At 43.2% G+C, this 19,967-nt stretch overlaps 1 protein-coding gene across 1 annotated transcript; it reads right to left on the bottom strand.

The window, feature by feature from the left end:
* Positions 1–13,846: 13,846 nt before the first annotated feature.
* JUN (Jun proto-oncogene, AP-1 transcription factor subunit) lies at positions 13,847–15,863 on the bottom strand. Its single transcript, XM_027698925.1, has one exon. It carries the CDS (start codon positions 15,469–15,471, stop codon positions 14,527–14,529), a length of 945 nt encoding a protein of 314 aa, XP_027554726.1. The 5' UTR covers positions 15,472–15,863; the 3' UTR covers positions 13,847–14,526.
* Positions 15,864–19,967: the final 4,104 nt, after the last annotated feature.

Raw genomic sequence — 19,967 nt, 5'->3', positions numbered from 1 at the left:
CAAACCAAGTCACAGCCTTATCCCAACCCTGTAGTGCTGTTTCCTCAAGCATAACCAAACGAAGATCACGTTGTCCTGCACCCCTGCATTGCAAACTGTTCTTTTTTCCAAAGGTTGACATGTACTTTTATTAAGTTCCCGACCTGGGGTGACTGTGAGTGGATAACACACACCTGCAAAGGGCCCCTGAGGGCTGGAAATGCCCACAGAGCAGGAGGGCTGGATTGGCTGCAGGAATGAGGCTTAAAGAATATAACTCACCAAAGGGAGGATTAGGATTGTTTTCCAGTTTACCATGAATATATCAGTGAATTTAAGAATTTTTTTGCCATTCAAGTTTTTGAATAATTAGATTTAAGCATTTTCCCAAAGTTCTTCATGGAATTACTTGCCAGGTGGTTTTCTGAGAAGTTGCATAGTAGAGGCAGAAGGAAAAAAAACCCTTTCTATTTTAGCTTCACAGAGCTAAAGAAAAACAATGTTTTTGTTTCAGAACATAATAAATAAATAAATAAAAGTTGGTTTGAAAGAGGCAGAAAAAATGTTAGTTGTGATATGATGAAATACATATTTAGTTATTTAGCAATTTTCATAATACAAAGTTAAAAGAAGAAATATTACAATTTTTGTGTCTAAGTGATAAGTATTACTAGTTATTTGTTTCTATACATATTTATTCTGCAGAAGTGTTTACTGTCACAAGCTCAATTTAAATTTAAGAACTAATTTGGTTGTCAATCTATTGACTAAACATGGAAACTAATACTGATTTTACTAATAAGGAGTTACCATTTTCCAGTTCATTGGCTTGAAGTTGTATCAGTGTCATCATTTTTATTTTATAATTTTAGAGCTTTAAATGTGTCCTTCCAGCCCAAGGCTGACAGAAAGCAGCTATGGCAAAACACGAGCCCTCCTATCATTAGAATAAAATGTAAATGATGTACAAGTATTGAGTTACCAAATGCTGAGGCAGCTCCGAGGATCAACAAAACCAAATGGAGAGAGGGCCAGGGTTTTTCTCCAAAATGGGCAGATTTTTTTTTTTTGCTATTTTAAATCAAACAAGCCTTTGTGGTTTTGAGTCAGGAACAGAAACTTTGTCAGTGAAATCTTACAGAGGAAAATACTTTATGGAAGTTCTGTAGCTGTTGAAGACCAGGATCCTCCTCAAAACCCCTATACCCCACAGGCTCACCTTACTGGCAGTGTTGTCCTCAGGAGGTGGGGATGGCAGTGCCACTGCACTCCCACAGAAGCCTTTTGGCCAAATTTGCTTTGCTTTGTGAACTACTATTCTGAATTTACAGCAGTACACAAGCAGAATTTGGTTCTTAGTGATTATACAAATCTGTCACCAGTATCTTCATTGTTCTATCTGTAGCATTTTCTCAGCCTTTAGACAATTCAAATTATTCAAGGGGCTTCCTTGTGACCACATTTTAGAAAAAACATGGTATTTTTCCTTCCTTCTCCTGGAAAAAGATATGGAAGCACCTATTTCTTTATTTGTTTGTTTGTTTGTTTATTCTGGTTATTAGCATTTGTTGTATTCCAACTTGATCAACTAGTTCTAATTATCTTGGATTTTCAGTTACATTCACTCTATGTTTGTTGTATATCAAAATGAGGTTTAACTTTCCTGGTGTAGCAGTGCTAGAAAGTCATGGATATGGAATTGTTTCTTTCATATTAGTGTTTTAGTTTGCCTGTAATTCCTTATTTTAGTGAGTACTTGTTGCTCAGTTTCACAGTATTTCTCATTGCTAGAAGGTTTTCTGGGGCATATGGAGTTGATTCTTTCCCATGTCATCTCCCTTTCCCAGTTCTGACAGTTCCTCCTCTCTTCTGTTTGAATCCTCTGGCTTTGACTGTTTTGGCTCCCCCAGAATGTGTCTTGTATGTCAGGATCTGGATTCCTGCACCTCACTTTAGTTCCAGTTCAGCAAAGTATGTACTCACACATCCACCACTGCAGGGAGGTGTCTCAGTGCAGTACAAGTCTGACTCCTGGAAACTTTAGCAGGACATCAGCACCTCCTATCATTTCTGAATTCTGAACTCTGCTTTAGCATTAAGGAATTGATTAATTGGAGCACTGAATCTGGACCTCAGCTCTACTCCTGTCTCTTTGACTCCATGAGAAACACCCTTGTTGATTTGGAAAGCTCCCCAAATCACAAAGTCCCGACAACTCCTCCAGATTCACGGTGTTTGCTTTCCTTGGCATGTCCCAAAACATCCTTCTCTGTTGGGCTGCACCTGTGATATTCCAGCAGCTCCCTTTGTTCCCAAGCCATTATGTCTTCCTACTCAAATTTCCATTCAAAGGGTGATTCATGCAGCAGGGGAAAGGCATGACCTGGCTGCCCCCTCAGTTTCCATCACTCCACAGATCATGTGCAGTCTCATCTGAACCAGAGCTTTCGTTTCAGACTTCTCCATTCCCATTCCTGACTCTCAGTCTTTTATTCCTTGCTCCTCTAGTCTGCACTGTGAGCAGAGGAATATTTGCTGCATAGAGTTTGGTCACAGGAGCAATGCAAACACACCAGTATGGATTTTGTTTTCCCTGGGAATACCTTTTCTCACAGTATGGATACACACAGTGGGTACCTGTGCTGGAGCTACTCTGTGGACAAGGCACAAGTTTGAATCATTATTCCAGCATCCCTTTTTTTTTTTTAATAATAGCTTTCATAATTTGAATGTTTGGTTCTGCTGTGCAGGGCAGAGAACTGCACACCTCCCCCAACAATTTTTACAAGAGCTGCGCCTCTTCAGTCTTCCCTCCTAATGCTTTTGATGTCTTCCACTGTCCATGCACTACTTTGCTCTTCATCCTTTGAATTTTGCTACCTTATGCATTTTTGAGTCTCCTCCTCCACCATTATCCCTCTGTCATCAATCCACTCATTTACAAATCCAGTCTCCTTTGCTGTGCAGTTGAAGCATTCCATGTTTGAGAAAGTTTTTAAAGTTGTGTGTGTGTGTTTGTTTGTTTGTTTCTACATTTGTTGGTTGTTTTGGGTTGTTTTTTTTTTCTCCTTGCCTAAATTACAGTTCTGGGTTTATAAGACTCCCAGGGTTAAATTGAGTTCTCTGAGACTTGTGGGGCTCCTGCCAGGTGATGTGGTAGATGCTGAGGATGCATCTAGACCCACTGAAGTCCACCTGTAGGTATATTTTTGTATTACATGCTTCCCACTGAAGCAAAATCTTTGGCTCAATAAGTATAATAGTACACAGAGCAGTAATATGCTCACTGGGGATTTTAGAAGACATAGATTAAGGAAAGAATAGTGATTTTTAATAGCTAGAATCAACCTTCTTTTTCCCTTGTGTCACAAGACAGAGGGAAAGCTTAGTTTCAATTAAAAGTTAATATTGTGTCATGAAAATGGGATAAACGTGACATTAAGAAGTCAATAGAAGGGATATTGTGGTGACAGCTCAAGTGCTATTAGTGACTTCATGTTTAATTCAATAAAATACCTCTATTTAAACATTATCTGAGGCAGCCAGAGCTTGCAATAGAATTCAGAGCAAACCTGCTAGAGAGTGTATGTGGCCATGGCATGTTTGCTAGAAATATTGGCAAATTTAGCTTAATTGTAGCAGATTCCATCTCGGATTTGCATTTTCCATACTGTTTGGTTTAGTTTTTGTATTATTTTTTCTTTTTGAATCTTTCAAATCAGAAACTATTAAACATCTCTTATGCTCTGTAGACTTGTTTTTGTTAGTTTATTTTACAACAGGTTGCATTAATGTTGTCTAGATGTGACTTTCAGTTTTGTATGGATTGGCACCAAAACCACCAGGATGGTGGTTTGTTCCCCCTTCCCCTCTCTTACTCACTGGCATAATTTCAATCCAACAAAGCTTTTCAAAAATAAGGAAGGAAAAGGCCTTCCTGTACAAGCTTCCTGTGAATCCCATGCAGATATAAAAGGCTTGTGTAAAAGCTTGGCAGGCAATCCCAGCATATGCCACTGAGTGACTTCCTTATTTTCTGCTGTTGTTCCACGTACAGCAAATGAATCCGAAAATCAGAGTCATTTTCATTCATTTTCGAATCAGAAATTGTAAATGGTAAATTTCCTATCTGTGCAGAACACCCACATTTTAAATTCGAAGTTTTGAATGCTGACAGCATTAGTCAGAGGAAATCCTGTATGAACATCCAGCACTTAAGTTGGACCTTCCCCTGGATCACACCATAGAAGGAGTTCGCAGGAAAACATTCTGTTGCTCTTAAATACTGCATTGATTTTAACCCTTCACCTGCCATTGTCTCTGGTATGGCAGGGCTTTTTTTTTCTAGAGGCCATTTCCCATTTTCTTGTGATCAAAATGGTATTGAAAACTGATGTATTTCAATGCTAAAATTGTCTGTATTTTAATAATAAACCAGTAGCATTCTACAGTACAGATGTACATGTATACACCCTCCCTCATGAACACAAATAGTCTTTAGTGTTTGCTATTCAGAAGAAAAATAATTGGAATAGAAATATTTGTTTAGAATATTATATTGCATATATTAATATTCATGTATTAATTTTCAACATGAAGCTGTATAAGCCAGTAAAAATGGAAAGGTAAAAAAGGCAATTTGAGTTTGTACATTAAACTGTAACACAGCCAAGGCAATAACAGCACCAACCCAGCTGTGTTGCACAGGATCATTTCCACATTCCAGGGGTGAACCAACTTTGACAGTTTCCTTGCCTTTATTTCAAAGGGGCCATTTCTCAATGGACATAATATATCTTTAAAAATAAAAAAAGTCCTAGTTATCATTTTCATTTAGTGGGAAAATCCCACACATGTTGAGTTATTGTGGAACAGCTGGCTTAAATTAAAGCTTCAGACTTAAGGAAGGAATCTCAGAGCATAAAGTATCAAATAATAGCTAAATTCAACATTGGGATGAGGCTTGTGATGTTAGGTATGGCAAGCAGATATTAGGCAAATGGACTTGAAGAATCACAGCTTTTTTTAATGTGGTGAATCACAGTACTCCAGTTTTAGCTCAACATACACCAGTACTTATACATAGTTTAATACAGTTTAAGAAACAAATCAAAATACATTTTAATTTATCATTATTTATATGTGAGGGGCTTTAGACTATGCAAATACTGATGGATGTCCATAAAGGAAATAGAAAGCGATTAAAAATTTTCAGTATTTGAGAGCTCTACTTTTATTCTGACTCTTCTCATGAGTTGCAAAAGCCATTCATAGATTTTTTGGAGCTTTGTCATTACAAATAATCATTTTTGGTTGTAAGGAAAAAGTGGTAATTTTTCCTGGCAGAGACGTGGAGAGTTTCTGTTTGTTTTCAACCTGTACTTAAAAAACTTTTCTTTTTTAACTCATAGACTCAGAGAGTCACTGAAATCAGAGAGTAAATCTCTGTGAAGTCAGTATTATTCTGAACATCTAAACCAGAGGGAGGGTTTAGGCCAAGACACAGTTGTTTGGTTTGAGGTGTTTCGATTTTGTTTTTGAAGCCAAGACATGGAGTGCCTGGAAGAAGGAGAATTAAGCTCATCACTTCTCTTCTGCACTGTAGATCTCAACCAGCACTTACGGAAAATCACGTGTGGGACTAAGAAGTAGCTCCTCATGTAAAGCTGTAGGTGGAATTAGAACTCAAATTCATTGCTGATGGTGCTCGTGGCTGAAGTGGTATCAGCTGAACCCCAGGAACGCTGAGGAATCTGGGTTGATTTCTGTGTGGTGATTGCTGGGTCTTGCTTGTTCCTGATTCTATACACTTGTAAAGAAAAGGAGTTTTATTTCTTCCTGATTCCCTTGTGTCACCAGACCCAGTGTAGAAGTCAGACCCTCCTGAAGAGGCAGGAAGGGTGAGATGGGTGGCACTGCTTCCATGGATTGCTGGGGCTGTGCTGCTGTGCTGGGATGCTCCCAAGGGGATAAATGTGAGCTTTTCCTTCTTAGATGTGCCAAAACACTGAGAACTAAATTTCAGGAGAGGGCACCATTAGAAGGGCTACAGAAAATCAGGTGGCACTACAGTGCCCAGACTTCTGCAACTGAGCTGCTGGTGTTCCCAATTGGCAACAGCCTTGGGAATTGGGATGTTTGTAACAGAAAAAGAGTAACTTCGTAAGACTTTCCTTCCCTGATCTTATTACTTTGTTGCTTTTGTCACCACATGTTGTCACTGTTACCTTTAGAGTTTGATTGGAACTGTAACTAGCTTTAATAGTAGCAAATAGGTGTTACAGAGCCTGACTGGGAGAGCATTTCCTTAACCAAGTTGCCACATTCAACCCACAGCAATAAACATTAACATTTAGCTAAAATCCAAGCCTTTCTCATGTTGCCAGCCTGGCATTTCCTGTCCAGGGAAAAACACAGAAGCAGTTTCTGCACATAAGAATGATAATGCAGTGAACAGAGGGGGCCAAGGAAACAGCTTGAAATTAATTGTGGGTGTGGTAGTGTATTTTGTAAGTAAATTCAAAACAGACATGGAAGCCAATATCAGGAACATGTGCAAGAAATTCCATTTATAAGGCTTTGGATAATAACCTCACTGCCCTCTTAAATAATTTAAAATATATATGCATAAAGTTAGTCATCTAACAAAAACAGTTTCATAAGCAGGTACAGTAAGGTCTCCACAGTTCTTGTTCAAGTTAATGGGTGCAAGAAAAATGTTCCCTGTGAAAGTCAAACTACGTTTTATGGCTTTGTCCATATGGAAAGTTAAGCTTGTTTAACCAAAAGTGTGAATTCAAATTAATTGAGTAAAACTGGTGCAAAATCTGCTTGGGCATTTTTGTACTGTAAGTTAAACTGGGAAAATGAATGTAGGAGTTCTGCCCCAGTCTGTGGCAGTTGGGAGCATTTCTGTCAGCAGATGCCGCGTCCCCACTGCCTGTACCTGTGTTTATGTTCCACCTCTCTTGTTGCTCCCCATCATTTCAGGTCTTCATAGAGCTCTGTAGTTTACAGAATAAGGGAAGCAATGCAGGTTAAAATAAGTATCCTGCAATATTCCAAAGAGCACTACCAGCACAAGTGAGGGAGTGGAAAAGAAGAAGCAAAGGAGGAGGGAAAAGGTGGCTGCTCAGGCTGGCATTGCATAAAAAAAATGCTTATACACATCAAAGCAGAGCTCCCTAAGGCCAGGAGGAGGATCTGTGGGTGCTCACCTGGCAGCAGCAGCCCTTGTAGCAGTAGTGGCCAAATGCTTTAACTCCTGCAGTCCCCAAACTGGCACAGAAACCTGAACTGCTTCCTTGGAAACTTCATAAGGCACCACAGCTAAAGCTTCCTGAGGTCCTGCAGCGAGGCCCCAAGTTGTATCAAAAAGTAAAACTGTGCATATTTGTGTACCAGTTTGAAACCATCCCTTTGAAAGAGCTGGAGCTCAGTAACCTTCCTATGAAAATAAAAGTTTAATCTGAGGCTAAGATAAGGAAAAAAAAAAGGCTCCTGGCACAAAATGTTTTGCCCTTGTGCATTTTCTTTCTTCCTTTCTTTCTTTCTGGTCTGGAAATTCTGACATCCCCATTTCCCAACATAAAAAAATACAATGGTTTTTAAACATGTTTTTTTTCCAATATTTATCAGTGGCCTGATTTCCAAACCTGGGATATTCAGCATCTTTAGGACTCACGCTATGTTTTTTGGTAACTGTTAGTGTTTTGAGAAACAACCAAAGTGGTCAAATTTATTGTTACTTCTGCAAAATTACACGGAAGCAAAAGCTGTCAGTAGTTGTGAAGCATAGTCAGGGGCACTTCCCTAAATACACTAAGCTTAGGTGGTTTTTGGAGTGCAGAAGTGGGAAATAAAATCCAGAAGTCTCTAACCAAGCTGATGTATTAAAAGCACAGATCCATCTGCCCAGAGAAAAGTCGCTGCTTTGCTTTTGCACAGGTCACACTCCTGGGAATTGTGCTGCTCCCTGCAAGTGCTGCACTGGGGAGATACTGGTTAGAAATTTCTGCTTCAAGGAGGAGGGACCTGGGCAAAGAGCACTAAAATCTGCTTACAGTCCATCAGTTAAAGAAGGAAATTTGCTGTTAACTTCCCGAGGGTTGGCTTTGGTTGGTAACCTGGCTGGAGATTAACTGTAAGCTCTTGTAGTGCCAGTCCTGAAGTCAGCTGTACTTGCTGTATGGTTTTACATAGTTTTTATGTAATTCTGCATATTAAAGCACTTTGTTAACTAATTAGAATATATGTACTTATAAATACTCTACCTGGTTCAGTCAGGAAGCAGAGGGAACAGTCTGTATGATAGCAAAGCCAAACAAGAAAACCGGAGATGGATTTTGCCTGGAGAATTTGAGTTCTTTTTCTCCCCGTCAGGTATTTGGGTCAGACACTTGGTGATTATAAACATGATAAAGATCATATCTTGATTGGGCTCTGAGACACCACTGGAGGGTTCATAGTAAGCCTTGTTTTTAATGACTTCTTGTGAGGAATTTTGTTGGGGATACCATAGTATTTGGATAGGGAAAATAGAGTGTACATTATGTATGGGTTGCAGGAGAGTACAACTTTGCATAGGGAAATTGGTTCATCACAAACACGTGGTGGATGTTTGCAGAACTTCTCTGTTTAGTGAAAGGGAGTGTCTCTGATTCTAATCAGGTAATCGTTACTCCCTGGTTTCATCCTGACTGGAGGCTCCTAAGTTGAAAAAAGCAGCCTGCTGGGGCCCAGGCACTTCACTTAGCAATTTACTTTACCCAAATCACCCTGAAGAGGCCTGTGCTTTTCTGTGAGCCATAGGGAGAACCTATGGTGCCTCCTGAGCCAGCTCACTTTGTTAGATGTCAGGAGTTAAACTCCTGAGCTATATCTCTAAAGTGTTATGGCTTTTTAAGTCTCACTTTCCAAGCTGAAAATAAACCAGCAGAGCTCACAAGGTGGACGCAGCAGCTCACAATTCTCGCTACTGTTAAAAGTTCTAGAACTACTCTTGGACACAAATGAAAATGATCTTTCCATAGTTACCACGGTGCTTTGATTTGCAGGCACACTTGGAGAATTGCATCACTTGAACTAGGCAGGCCCTGCTTTTAAACCTACCAGTGACCCATTCAGCAGAGATTCACAACTCCTTCAGTTATCTCTTCTCAATACAAGTGCTGTGTGAAAGAGAGGCTGTGAGTTTGAACAGCGACACGTATTGGATAATCCCTGCGTGGTGCAAGTTTTCATGGCTTGTTATCTGGGACACAAAGGTGTGATAACAGCAATCATCTAAAAACCACACCGGCTAATTTATCACTGTGGATGAGAGTTCAGAAAAATAGCGGTGGATGCTTTGTTTGAACACTCAGTGTCCCCTGAAATAATTGTGGATATTCTATGACTAAAATGGTGTAGGATCTCCCTATCCATGCCAGTGATTATTTTAAGAATTCAGGGAAGCTGGTAACATTATTCTGGTTTTACTACACTTACATGATAACAGGTTTCATCTGAAGTCTTTTTTGGCTACTCCACCACCTGAGCAGAGGCTCCTCTTCAGGCATCTGTGCAGCTGCTTCCAGGACTGTTTGCTTTTGAGCTCCATCTGCTGGAATTGTATCGTTTCCCACATCTTTGGTGTTATTATGCTGCCAGGTTTCACAGGAATGGGCTTTAATTTAAAAGAGAATAAGGAATAAAGTTCACAGTTCAGAGGAATTTCCAGCAAGTTGCTGGTACTTTTGTTTAAGGATTCGACTTAAAGATTGCTTGGAGAATGCAAGACTCAAACCAGAAAATAATTGTGAGGCTGAGGAAGATAAATATTAGTTCTTCCTCCACTTTTGTTTACAGAGTTAGTTTCTAGGTGTTTTGTAGAGATTTGGATTAATCAGGTCAGTCATGACCTATCAAGTTTTGTAAGAGATTTCAAAAATAGGTTACCCACTCATTTTTCTGAATTAGATTTTTGTTTTGTTTTCCCCATGTCTGTTGTTACTCTATAACTAAGAAAATTAGCAGTGTTTTCAATATTTAATTAACTTTTTAAAATGCCATTCTTCCCCATTGTAACTGTGCTTCTAGTGTTTCAGAATATTCAAGGACAGAAGGGACCTTGATGAAAGTCTAATTTGATTTTTGTAGTTCCATTGTTTCTTAACAAAAATGTCCTGCAAGGAATAATGTGCAGAATTGGAAAAGAGGGCCCTGCTGTGCAAAACCACTCCAGAAGTGTTTCAGTAGTCAGAGGCTTTCACGGTGAATTATAGGAAGACTTTCTACAAGTTTGCTTTGTGAGAGGCACATTCTCTGCTCAGGGGACACCTTATACTGTGCGTGGCACCATTAATGTGTATGTGTAGAATTAGGATTGCCACCAGCTCTTGGGTGCAGGTCTGGTGTTGGCAGAGCATGTAATTCTGAGGAACAAGCACTTCTCTGGAAGAATTATCTTCCCAAAAAGCAAACCATCTGCATTTCGGAAGTTTCCTTTCCTTCCAAAGCTAATACCACCTTCCTTCCCTGTCCCTAATGCCAGATGTTCCAAAGGTATATTCTGTTTCATGATGGGTTTGTGTATATGGTGATTTCCAATATTATTTCCTTGCTGTTCAGCTGCCTGTTAGCAATATTTGGTGTTCACTCATGATGTTTGCAACTTTTTCTGTTCTACTTAGCCAGCTTCTCCTGAACTGGTTTTAGTTCTTGATGTGGGTAACTCCATGCTGGTACACCAAAGTCTTGGGAATAGGGGTAGGGAGGAAGAGGTGGAGAATAGGGGTGGAGGAAGAGGAAGATAAAGGACTAGGCTTGATATTAAAGATAAATGGAGTTTTTTCAGTTCTGCCTTGTACTTTCCTGGCCATGGCACACTGCACAGCGTGGGATTCTCCAGCAGTGCCCAAGCTTGTCCCAGCCTAAGCTGCTTTTTCAGAAAGTAATTATCGTAATGGATTTCTTAGACTTTTGCATGGGACAAAATTGCCAGTCATTTTTCACACAGGTTTGGAGGGATATTGTCTGGATTTCCTGACAGCTTCCTATAAAATAAAGACAGCTAAGGCATCTCTTGGTCCTGACTTCACTATTAAATGGGCATGTGCTGCCTTAGGCTGGTATTTAAAGTGCTCTGTTTTGAGGTTGGTATTGTTTAGACCTACAGATATGTAGGAGTACATAGAAGTACATACAAGTAACTTCTGTGTTCTGAGATTGAAACTGGCTGGTGTGTAACTCTGTCCCACTGTAGAATAAGTTAGATTTTACTGCTATTCCTATAATGACAAGTACTTTGGATTTAAAATTGTACAGTGAGTAATGGTTGTCAAACCCCCCTTTGTAGCTCACTTCTGTTCATGGGATAGAAGTGTGAGGGCTTTGTTGGTTTCAATAGAGACCTAAATTCTAATTAATATTCTTGTGTCCCAAACATGTTGTTCTGATTAGAGGCTCTTTGCCCAGGCATTTCTGTGCAGCCTGCCCTGTTTGAAACCCTGCCTTTTTCTGACTTCACTTCCTGAATCCGTTGACAACACTCACAGCCAAACAAAATACATGTTCACAATGCTGTTATTTGCAAAATATTCCCTTGTGAGTACAGCTGGGGCAACAAAAAGAGTTTCTCTCTGAATCTCAGAGAGAACTGACTATTCCTTATAGAAGTAAGGCCCACAGTGCATTAGGCAATTTAAATCTTGGCAGTTCAGTAAGTGTTAAAACTTTGCATTTCACCACATATAAAGGCAGGCAGGGCTTTCATTGCCCTTGTGGGTATTGATCACAGAGTGATCTGCTAATATCCTGAGAGTGCTGGATTCTAATCTGGGCTGAAGTGAACCAGATAGCAACAGGCTCCCGGCCCACCACACTGTTTACAAAACACATGGAGGTGGAGGGAATATAAACTTACTTTGCCCTATCCTAGGCCTGATCCTCAATTTTGGTGTGGGACCAAAGAAAGGGTTCATGTTAAATTGCTCCTGGTCTCCTGTGAAACTGCACAACTGGCACTAAACCCCACCTTGCTTGGGAGATTCTCTGACTGGCCACCAACTCCTTGTGTCCCAGGAACCAACCAGTGCTCAGGGACTTTTTTACCCTTGCTACAGAATGTCACCCTTGGGAGCACACACACAACTGCAATGTCTGTGTGTGTACGAGGGCAGGGTGGAGCAGACTGTCACTCAGCTGTGTTTAATTAACATAGTATTTTATATAATGTATTTATTTTTTACGTAATTAGGTGATTAAGCAAAATGCTTGCTAGTAACATCTATTCCATAACCCAGTGCTGCTGAGAGTTAAACATGCACCTTTGCAGGTAATTAATCTCCTTGCCCTGCTTATTTTGCTAGTTGGCACTTGCTAAATCCCTGTAAAACCACACCCAGCAGTGCTGTGTATTATCCCTCTGCTGTCTATTCCTACATATGGTCAAAATCAACTTACCTTCCGGGTTGCTGACATCAGCAAAATGTACTCTTGGCAAACTCCAGAATCCTCCTAGTAACCCTTTGTTTGGTTGGTGTTGTTACAGTTGTATTCCTCTGACAGCAGCAAACACCAGCCCAGCAGTGCCTACCTTGACACTTGGATTGGGATGTGGAAGGTGATTACCATATTTTAAACATTAAAACAACCCCTTGTGATAAAATGTATATAATTTTCAAGAAAAAAAAGTTAAAGGGAAGATACCTCTCTGCTTCCTGTAAGGAACTGACCCACAGTAGTTGCAAGGTTCAAGGTATCATTTTGATAACAGTAAAGGTATGTGTATATATAAAATTATCTAGTCATCTTGTGAAGTGACCTTAAGCAACACTGTCAACTTCAATTAAAATTACACTTATTCCTCTTCTAAGGAAAAAAGACTTTTTTCCTTAGAATAATGCCTGCTTGAAAATAATGAATTTCTAATATTTTCTGGCTGTCTTTTCATATCATCTACTTCCTCCTAGCTGTTAGGCTTCAAACAGCAAGCAGGAAAACATCTGGTCTCCTTTAAATTTGTTATTAAACTAAATGAATTGGGTACCATGTTGAAAATCCTGGTATAAAACTGCTCCACACCCTCCCTCTCCCAAGTAACGTAGTAGGTTTCTAAGCTATATCTGTATATTGTCATTGTACTAAAAACGAAGATTACATTATAAAAAAGTACCTGGGAAGTGCTAGAGAAGTTGCTGTTTTCAGCAAGTTGCTGGAAACAAGCAACAGGAGTTGGTGTTTTTCAACAAGTTGCTCTTTTTATTTCCCATTAAGTTCAGTTTTCCCAGCTTTTCTATTGCCAAAAAGTTTAGAACCCAGACTAACACCCAAAAGGGAAAGGACTTAGAGACAGGGGAAGGGTTATAAAATTATTTTACTGTTGACAGCATTGCCATAAATATTAACAAACAAGGATCACCTCCTACCTGGGAAAAAACACAGGAGTAAAGGTGAATATTTTTATTTTGAAGCCTACAGCATTTTTTTGAAATACAACTGCTTGCCTTATCTTCTTGAGGGCATTAATTTAATAAAAAGCATGTCAGATCAAGTAGCCAGTTGCTCCAGTTATGGAACAGTTTCATTCCCTGGCTTTCTACCCCTCTCCAACCCTGCCTGAAGTCACTCAGCTGTCTGAACTGGGCCTGGGAATGTGGCAGCCAAGGCAGTCAGGCTACAAATGGGAAATAAAACTCCAGGACAACCCAAAAAGTTGTATTGGTTTAGTGACCAGGATCTGGCTTCTCCCCCTCTCCTCTCACTTTCTCCAGGACATGTCTGGAGTTAGACAGCAAGTTCAGCACAATCCCTACCCTTCAGAGCCCAGCGCAAAGGGCATTTTCCCAACTCAGCCACTAGCAAAAAAAAAAGTGTGAGGGGGAAATACATTTTAATTATTTTATTTTTTTCTTAAATATAATAGAACCTTCTAGAATTTTTTCCAGAAACAGAAACATTAAAAAATTATACTTTATTACAAATGGTAAACTCAAGAGTGCTAAAAAAAAGCCTCTTATTTACAAACAATACTGGGCAGTGCCCAAATAAACAACATAAAAATAACTTACAAAGTCATGAAGTAGTTTATTGACATTAATCAACTTTCATAAAATAAAATAAAAAAAGATATGTACATACACAATTTACTTGAAGGCAGGCAGAATAGTTCTTTTTTTGTTTTTTTATCAGCCTCCCACAAACCTCCCTCCCACTTTGTTTGTTTTTTTTTTCTTAAGGAATACTACATAAAGCAATCTACAGTTTCTATTGCAGTTTAACCTTTAATACTGAATGATCATCGAATGTTAGGTCCATGCAGGTCTTGGTCAATGTTAAACGAAGATCTGACATCTCATCCGAGCAGGAACAGCCCTTCCCGGCGCGGCGCCGGCCGCTCCACTCCCGGCTCCAGCCGAAGGCTTTGCCAGTCTTTCCACACATGCGCCTTCAGAGCACAGGCAGGACAGCCTTCCAGCCTTTGCCATCAGCTTTACGCCTCTGCCGCTTTGGATTTCGCCCGTTTTAGCTGTACCACAACATCACAGTTCCCGCTGAAGAGTCTCTTCAAAACGTCTGCAACTGCTGTGTGAGCATGAGCTGACACCCGCTGTTGACGTGGTTCATGACCTTCTGCTTAAGCTGTGCAACCTGTTCTCTGAGCATGTTGGCAGTGGATGCCAGCTCTGAGTTCTGGGCTTTCAAAGTTTTCACTTTTTCCTCCAACCGGGCAATCCTTTCCAACTTCCTTTTCCGGCATTTGGACGCCGCGATTCTGTTCCTCATGCGCTTTCTCTCGGCTTTGATTCTCTCCTGTGACTCCATGTCAATGGGGGACAGGGGAGGGGTTTCCCCGGGCATTTCAGGTACAGTCTGTGGCTCCTCTTTCAGCGCCTGGAGCCGGGGATGCTGCACGGGCATCTGTGGGTTTATGTGGTGCTGGGGCGCGTAGCCCATGCTGTTCGTGTTGTAGCTGGGCGCGGAGCTGAGCGCGTTGGGGTTGAAGTTGCTGAGGTTGGCGTACACGGGGGGCTCGCTGTGCAGGCTGGTGTTGAAGCTGGTGCTGCCGGCCATGGAGGACACAGGTGCCATCCCGCTGGTGACGGGCTGCGCGGCCGAGGTGACGCTGGGCAGCGTGTTCTGGTTGTGCAGCTCGGCCAGGGCCCGCACGAAGCCCTCGGCGAACCCCTCCTGCTCGTCCGTGACATTCTTGGGGCACAGGAACTGCGTCGGGGTCGGCGTGGTGGTGATCAGCCCGTTGCTGGACTGGATGATGAGCCGCTCCAGCTCGGGCGAGGCCAGTTTTAGGAGCCCCACGTCGGGCGAGGTGAGGATGTCGGCGTTCTTGTTCCTCAGGTGCGGCTTCAAGTTGCTGGAGGGGTCGGACAGGTTCAGCGTCATGTTCTGCTTCAGCACCTTGGCGTTATTGTATCCGTACCCACCGCTCTCCGGCGGCGCGAAGCCGGCGCTCAGCGCATCCTCGTAGAAAGTAGGCTCCATCTTTGCACTCATAGAACACAGTCCGGGGAGGGGAAGCTGCCCGGCCGCCGCTCAGCTCCCCGCGGGCACCCCGACCCTCCCAGGGAAGGGGAACGCGGAGCCGGGGAAGGAGAAACGCGGAGCCTTACTGGAGTGGCTGCTGCTGCTGCCGCCGCGCTGGGAGCCCGCCCGGCCTGGCGGGGCGCCTCGCCGCCCTCCTCCTTGTGCCGGCGCTGCCGGGACGCCGCTCCGCCGCCACAAGTACTTTCCGTGGCCGGCTCCGCGCAGTTGCCGTTCCCGCTCCCTGTCCCGGCGCTCGCTCACTCTCCCGTTCCCGCTCCCTGTCCCGGCGCTCACTCTCCCGTTCCCGCCCGCTCTGCGCTCGCTCCCGCCGTGCAGCCCTTCACTTATCAGCGGCCGCGGGCCCGCTAAAAATAGCGCATGATGTCACCCCGCGCGCTCCCCATTGGCTGCCGCCGCCCCGGCCCCGGGGGGGGCGTGGCCCGGCGCGGCGCGCGGGCCCCGCGCGGGTCGCCATGGCCACCCCCCCCGCTCAGAAGCTTCTTGAGCGCGCGCGGGGCACTGTGGGATGACGTAATGGCGGGGGGCGCGCGCGGGGCACTGTGGGCTGACGTCGTTGTTTTTGAACTCTCTGGTTACCGCGTCCCGCGCGCGCGGGGCTGGCCCGGCGGGGCCGCCTCAGCGGGGGGGGGACACGCCAATCCTCCCTCCCCGCCAACCGCCGCCGGTCCCGCTGTGTCTGCGCCCGCGTTTGTTGCTTTGTCTCTGGGGTTATTTGTGGTTTTGTTTGTTTAGCGGCCGGCGCTCCCCCCGTGTTTCCGGTGGTGCTCTGTGTGTGTGTGTGTTTGTCCCCTCTCCCCACTCCTGCCGCCCCCCTCGCGGTGTTGGTTCGTCCCTTCAGGCGGCGCTCCCGGGGAGCCCCACGTGGTTTCCCCGTCCCGCCGCCCCCGCGGCTTCCAGGCAGCGCCGGGGGCGGCACTGGGGGCACCCCTCGCTCCCCGCCTTGACCCCCTCCCGGCACCTGCAGAGTCCCCCCGCGCCTGCCTGGCACGGCCCGAGCCGCGGGGTTCGGCGTTGGCGGACACCCCCGCACCTCCGCCACCGGCACGGCTCTGCCTCTATAGAGAGCCGCGACGTCAGTTCCCGGCCTCGGGAATAACCGGGATAACGCAGGGGGAAGTAAAACCCGACAGGAGAAAGCAGGGGTGCGGTTGGGTTTCTCTGAACTCATCCTCTGAGGGGAGGGGACAGCGACGGCCTAATTCTAGAGAGTGCCCCAGTATTGGTGTGGAAGTACAGGTTAGTCGGGAGGGAGAATAAGGGCTGGAGCTGAAGGATCGTTGTGGAGGAGTAGAAAAGTCTGTGCTGGCATGTTCCCCTCGCAGCAACAGATGGGAGATGTCTGGTTCGCTGGAGCCGCTGCGAGCGAGCGGCGTTACAGGGCACGGCTCTGATGAAAGGGATGCGTTTGTCTTACCTTGCCCCGCACACACCCTTCGCTCCGGGAGGTGTGGATTTGGGAATGCTGACGGGCAGCTACCTCTGGAGTAAAGTGCAGCAGGTATTTGAGGGCAGGCAGTGACAATGCGGGGTAGCACGGGGACGGACTGAAGGGCTGTGCTGGTGTGTTTTGTTATCGACAGTGCAACAAGTGCTCCTTACGCTTCCAGCACAAAATTCTTAGCTGCTTCTTGTCCAGCTTCTTGTGTCAGTGAAGAACTTGGTCTGTTAGCTTCAATCCCTTTTCACGATATGAGAGGCTGACAAACTTAAGTCCAGGTTTGAAAACACACTTTCAAATTCTCCAGTGCTATTTTTTTCCTGGATATAATGACATAATTACCAGTTACAGTATAGGAAGGAACAATGAAGCAAATAGAAACACAAGTGCCTGTGAAAGAAAAGTGAAGGTCCAGCTCCTCTCTTTGAAGTTGCTGACATTTTTCCTCTCAGTTTTCCCCTGTGTTCCCACTTGATTTCATTTGGCCACACTGTGGGCACTGGTGTTACTTGTGTGCAATAACAGATGCAGTATGTTCATGTTAACAGTTTGTGGCACAAAATATAAAGTTTTGGTTGGATGGGGGAGCTCTTGATGTTCTGCTGGTGCCCACACAGTCCTCACAGAGGCAGCATCTCTGAGCTGCAGGTAACTCAAATTTCAGCTGCATAAACAGTTCAGCCAAACAGCCCTAAGTTACTGCACATGCATAAGAAAATCTGTGAAATTCATTAATGCGGTGAGTGCTCAGAGCAGTTGTTCAACTCCCTTCTAATCTTTACATACAAGATAAATAGAGACCAGTGACTGGCTCTTGGGCACCAGAGCCAAGGGGCGTCAAATGGAACTGGCAGGTTCAGAATAAACCAGAGAAATGTCTTCACAGAATTGTAGTTCAGCTGTGGAACTCCTTGGCAAGAGTGGTCTGAGGGATTTTAAAGTGTTTAGATGAATTCACAGAAGAGAAATCACTTAAGGTCTGTTGAATGCAGAACATATCCAGCTCTGGAAATCCCAGGGCTGCAATTCACTTGTGCCTGGGGGAGCACCCCTGGTTTTGTGTGCCTTCCCAGGAATCTTGGCTCCTGTCAGACGTGGGTATCTTGTGGGACCTGATGCGGAGGTCCTGAATGTGGTAAAACTCCCCCAGAGAGTCCGTAAACGATCTGATTCTTTGTCTCCCTGCATATTTTATATTTATGAAGGGCTTGTCTCTGCAAGGAAGAAGTGCTGGATGTAAGAAGTGTAAGTTATGAATTAGTAGTTTATTGTGTGGAAATTTTGAAATAAAAATTACTTTAAGCTAAAAAGGGATATTTTTTTTGTGTGATTTGTGGTGCATAGGAAGCCATGCAAATAATTTGCTGTATAGACAAATGATACTAATAAAGTTTGTTCCAATTAACGATCGACATGTTTAATTTGTTAAGAGTTTTGATGTTTTGTTTCACCTTTTGGGTTTTTTCCTGCATGTTTCTTCTGTCCTAGAAAGCAAAGTTCAGACTACGAGGAACACAGTCAGTGTAGCTTTAACTCTATTTGGTACAGGTTTGTACAACCTGAAAAACTGCCGTTATAGCCCCCTGATCTCAGTGCAAGGTTTTGATTAACTTCAGCCAGGGTTGGATCAGGCTGGAGGGATTCATTTAAACTCATTTAATTTAATTTTTAATTTTTTTTACCCTCCACCCATTTCAGTTTTCTACTTCCTTCCTCTTGCAGAGGTGGAGTTTCAGGACTAGACATTCCAGTTTGCCAGGGACGTGTTGGTGCTGGGGCCTGGAGCTGTGGGGGGCAGTCAGGCCACTCATTATGGTAATTGCTGCTCACTGGAGGTTATTCGGTCCAGGCTGGAAGAGTCAAGCTGGTCCTGAAGGTTGAGCTCTGAAATCAAAGAGCTCTTGGCTGCTCCGAGGGGATTTTCTGCCTAATTTGGGACTGACTGGTGAGCGGGTGCTTAGGGAAGGCTCAGCTTAGATTTCAGCCCAAGCTCAGCACCCCAGACCCACAGAGTGGTGCAGATCCAGTGGGACCCATGGATAGTGATCCTTCATGGCCATTAGCCAAGGAGCTGGGAATTTTGATGACTCTGCCCTGATTTATTAAACACCTATTACTTTAAGGCTTTTCTCCCCCTCCCCGCTTCCTGATGTCCTTAAGAAAATATTCCTTTAGTAGGATGAAGGAACACTTACTGACCCATTTATAAACCAGAGCCATTTACATGTCTCAATAAACTAACTTGTGGGCAGGGATTGCCAATTGGATTTGTGAGAAGCCAACACACTGAGCAGCAGTAATGCAGATTTTGATTTATAAAGTTCTCTAATCAATCAATAGAAGCCTGAGTGAGGCAATCAGATAATCTGAATAATTAAATGCCTTTTCAGGGGCAAATTAAAATTTCTTATCCATACCACATCCGTCTAAATTATATTTGGTGTCCAGGAATAAATGGGGTTGTTGTTTTGTTTCACTCCTAGATCTCAAGTGCTTTTGGATTATTTTGAGACCATTTGGGGAAAAAAAAAAAATGGATAAATGACAGTTTCTGCTGTTTTATATTGGAAAATGTGCTCGCAGAAAGAAAATGCTTGTTTCCACAGTTTAAATATATTAGAGATTTACATATTACATGTATTCTATATTAGATATTTAAATATATTACTTTCTTTAGACATATTAGATAATTTTGCTTTTTCCTCTCCTCAGAGATGTTTCCACAACATTTTTATTATATAGAAAATAGAAAAATATATAGAAAATATAGAAATTTTTTATTACATAGATTTTTTCCTTTTTTTCTCATGTGCTTTCAAGTGTGATATCCTGCTTCACCTCTGCATGAAGTGAATAAAAGTGGGAACTACTGGATCTTCTCATACTGCTTTCCACTTGCTTAAGGAATTACTATAGAGCAGATTTCCCCAAATGGGGGATATGAGTTTGAAGAGTCAGAAGGAACAAGTATTTTTCTTTCATTTACTCCATCAGATCACAGTAAAAG

Source organism: Neopelma chrysocephalum, unplaced genomic scaffold (genome assembly GCF_003984885.1).
Source record: "Neopelma chrysocephalum unplaced genomic scaffold, ASM398488v2 Primary Assembly neopelma1_135, whole genome shotgun sequence".
NCBI lineage: Eukaryota > Metazoa > Chordata > Aves > Passeriformes > Pipridae > Neopelma > Neopelma chrysocephalum.
This window is presented reverse-complemented; position numbering and strand designations above follow the sequence as displayed.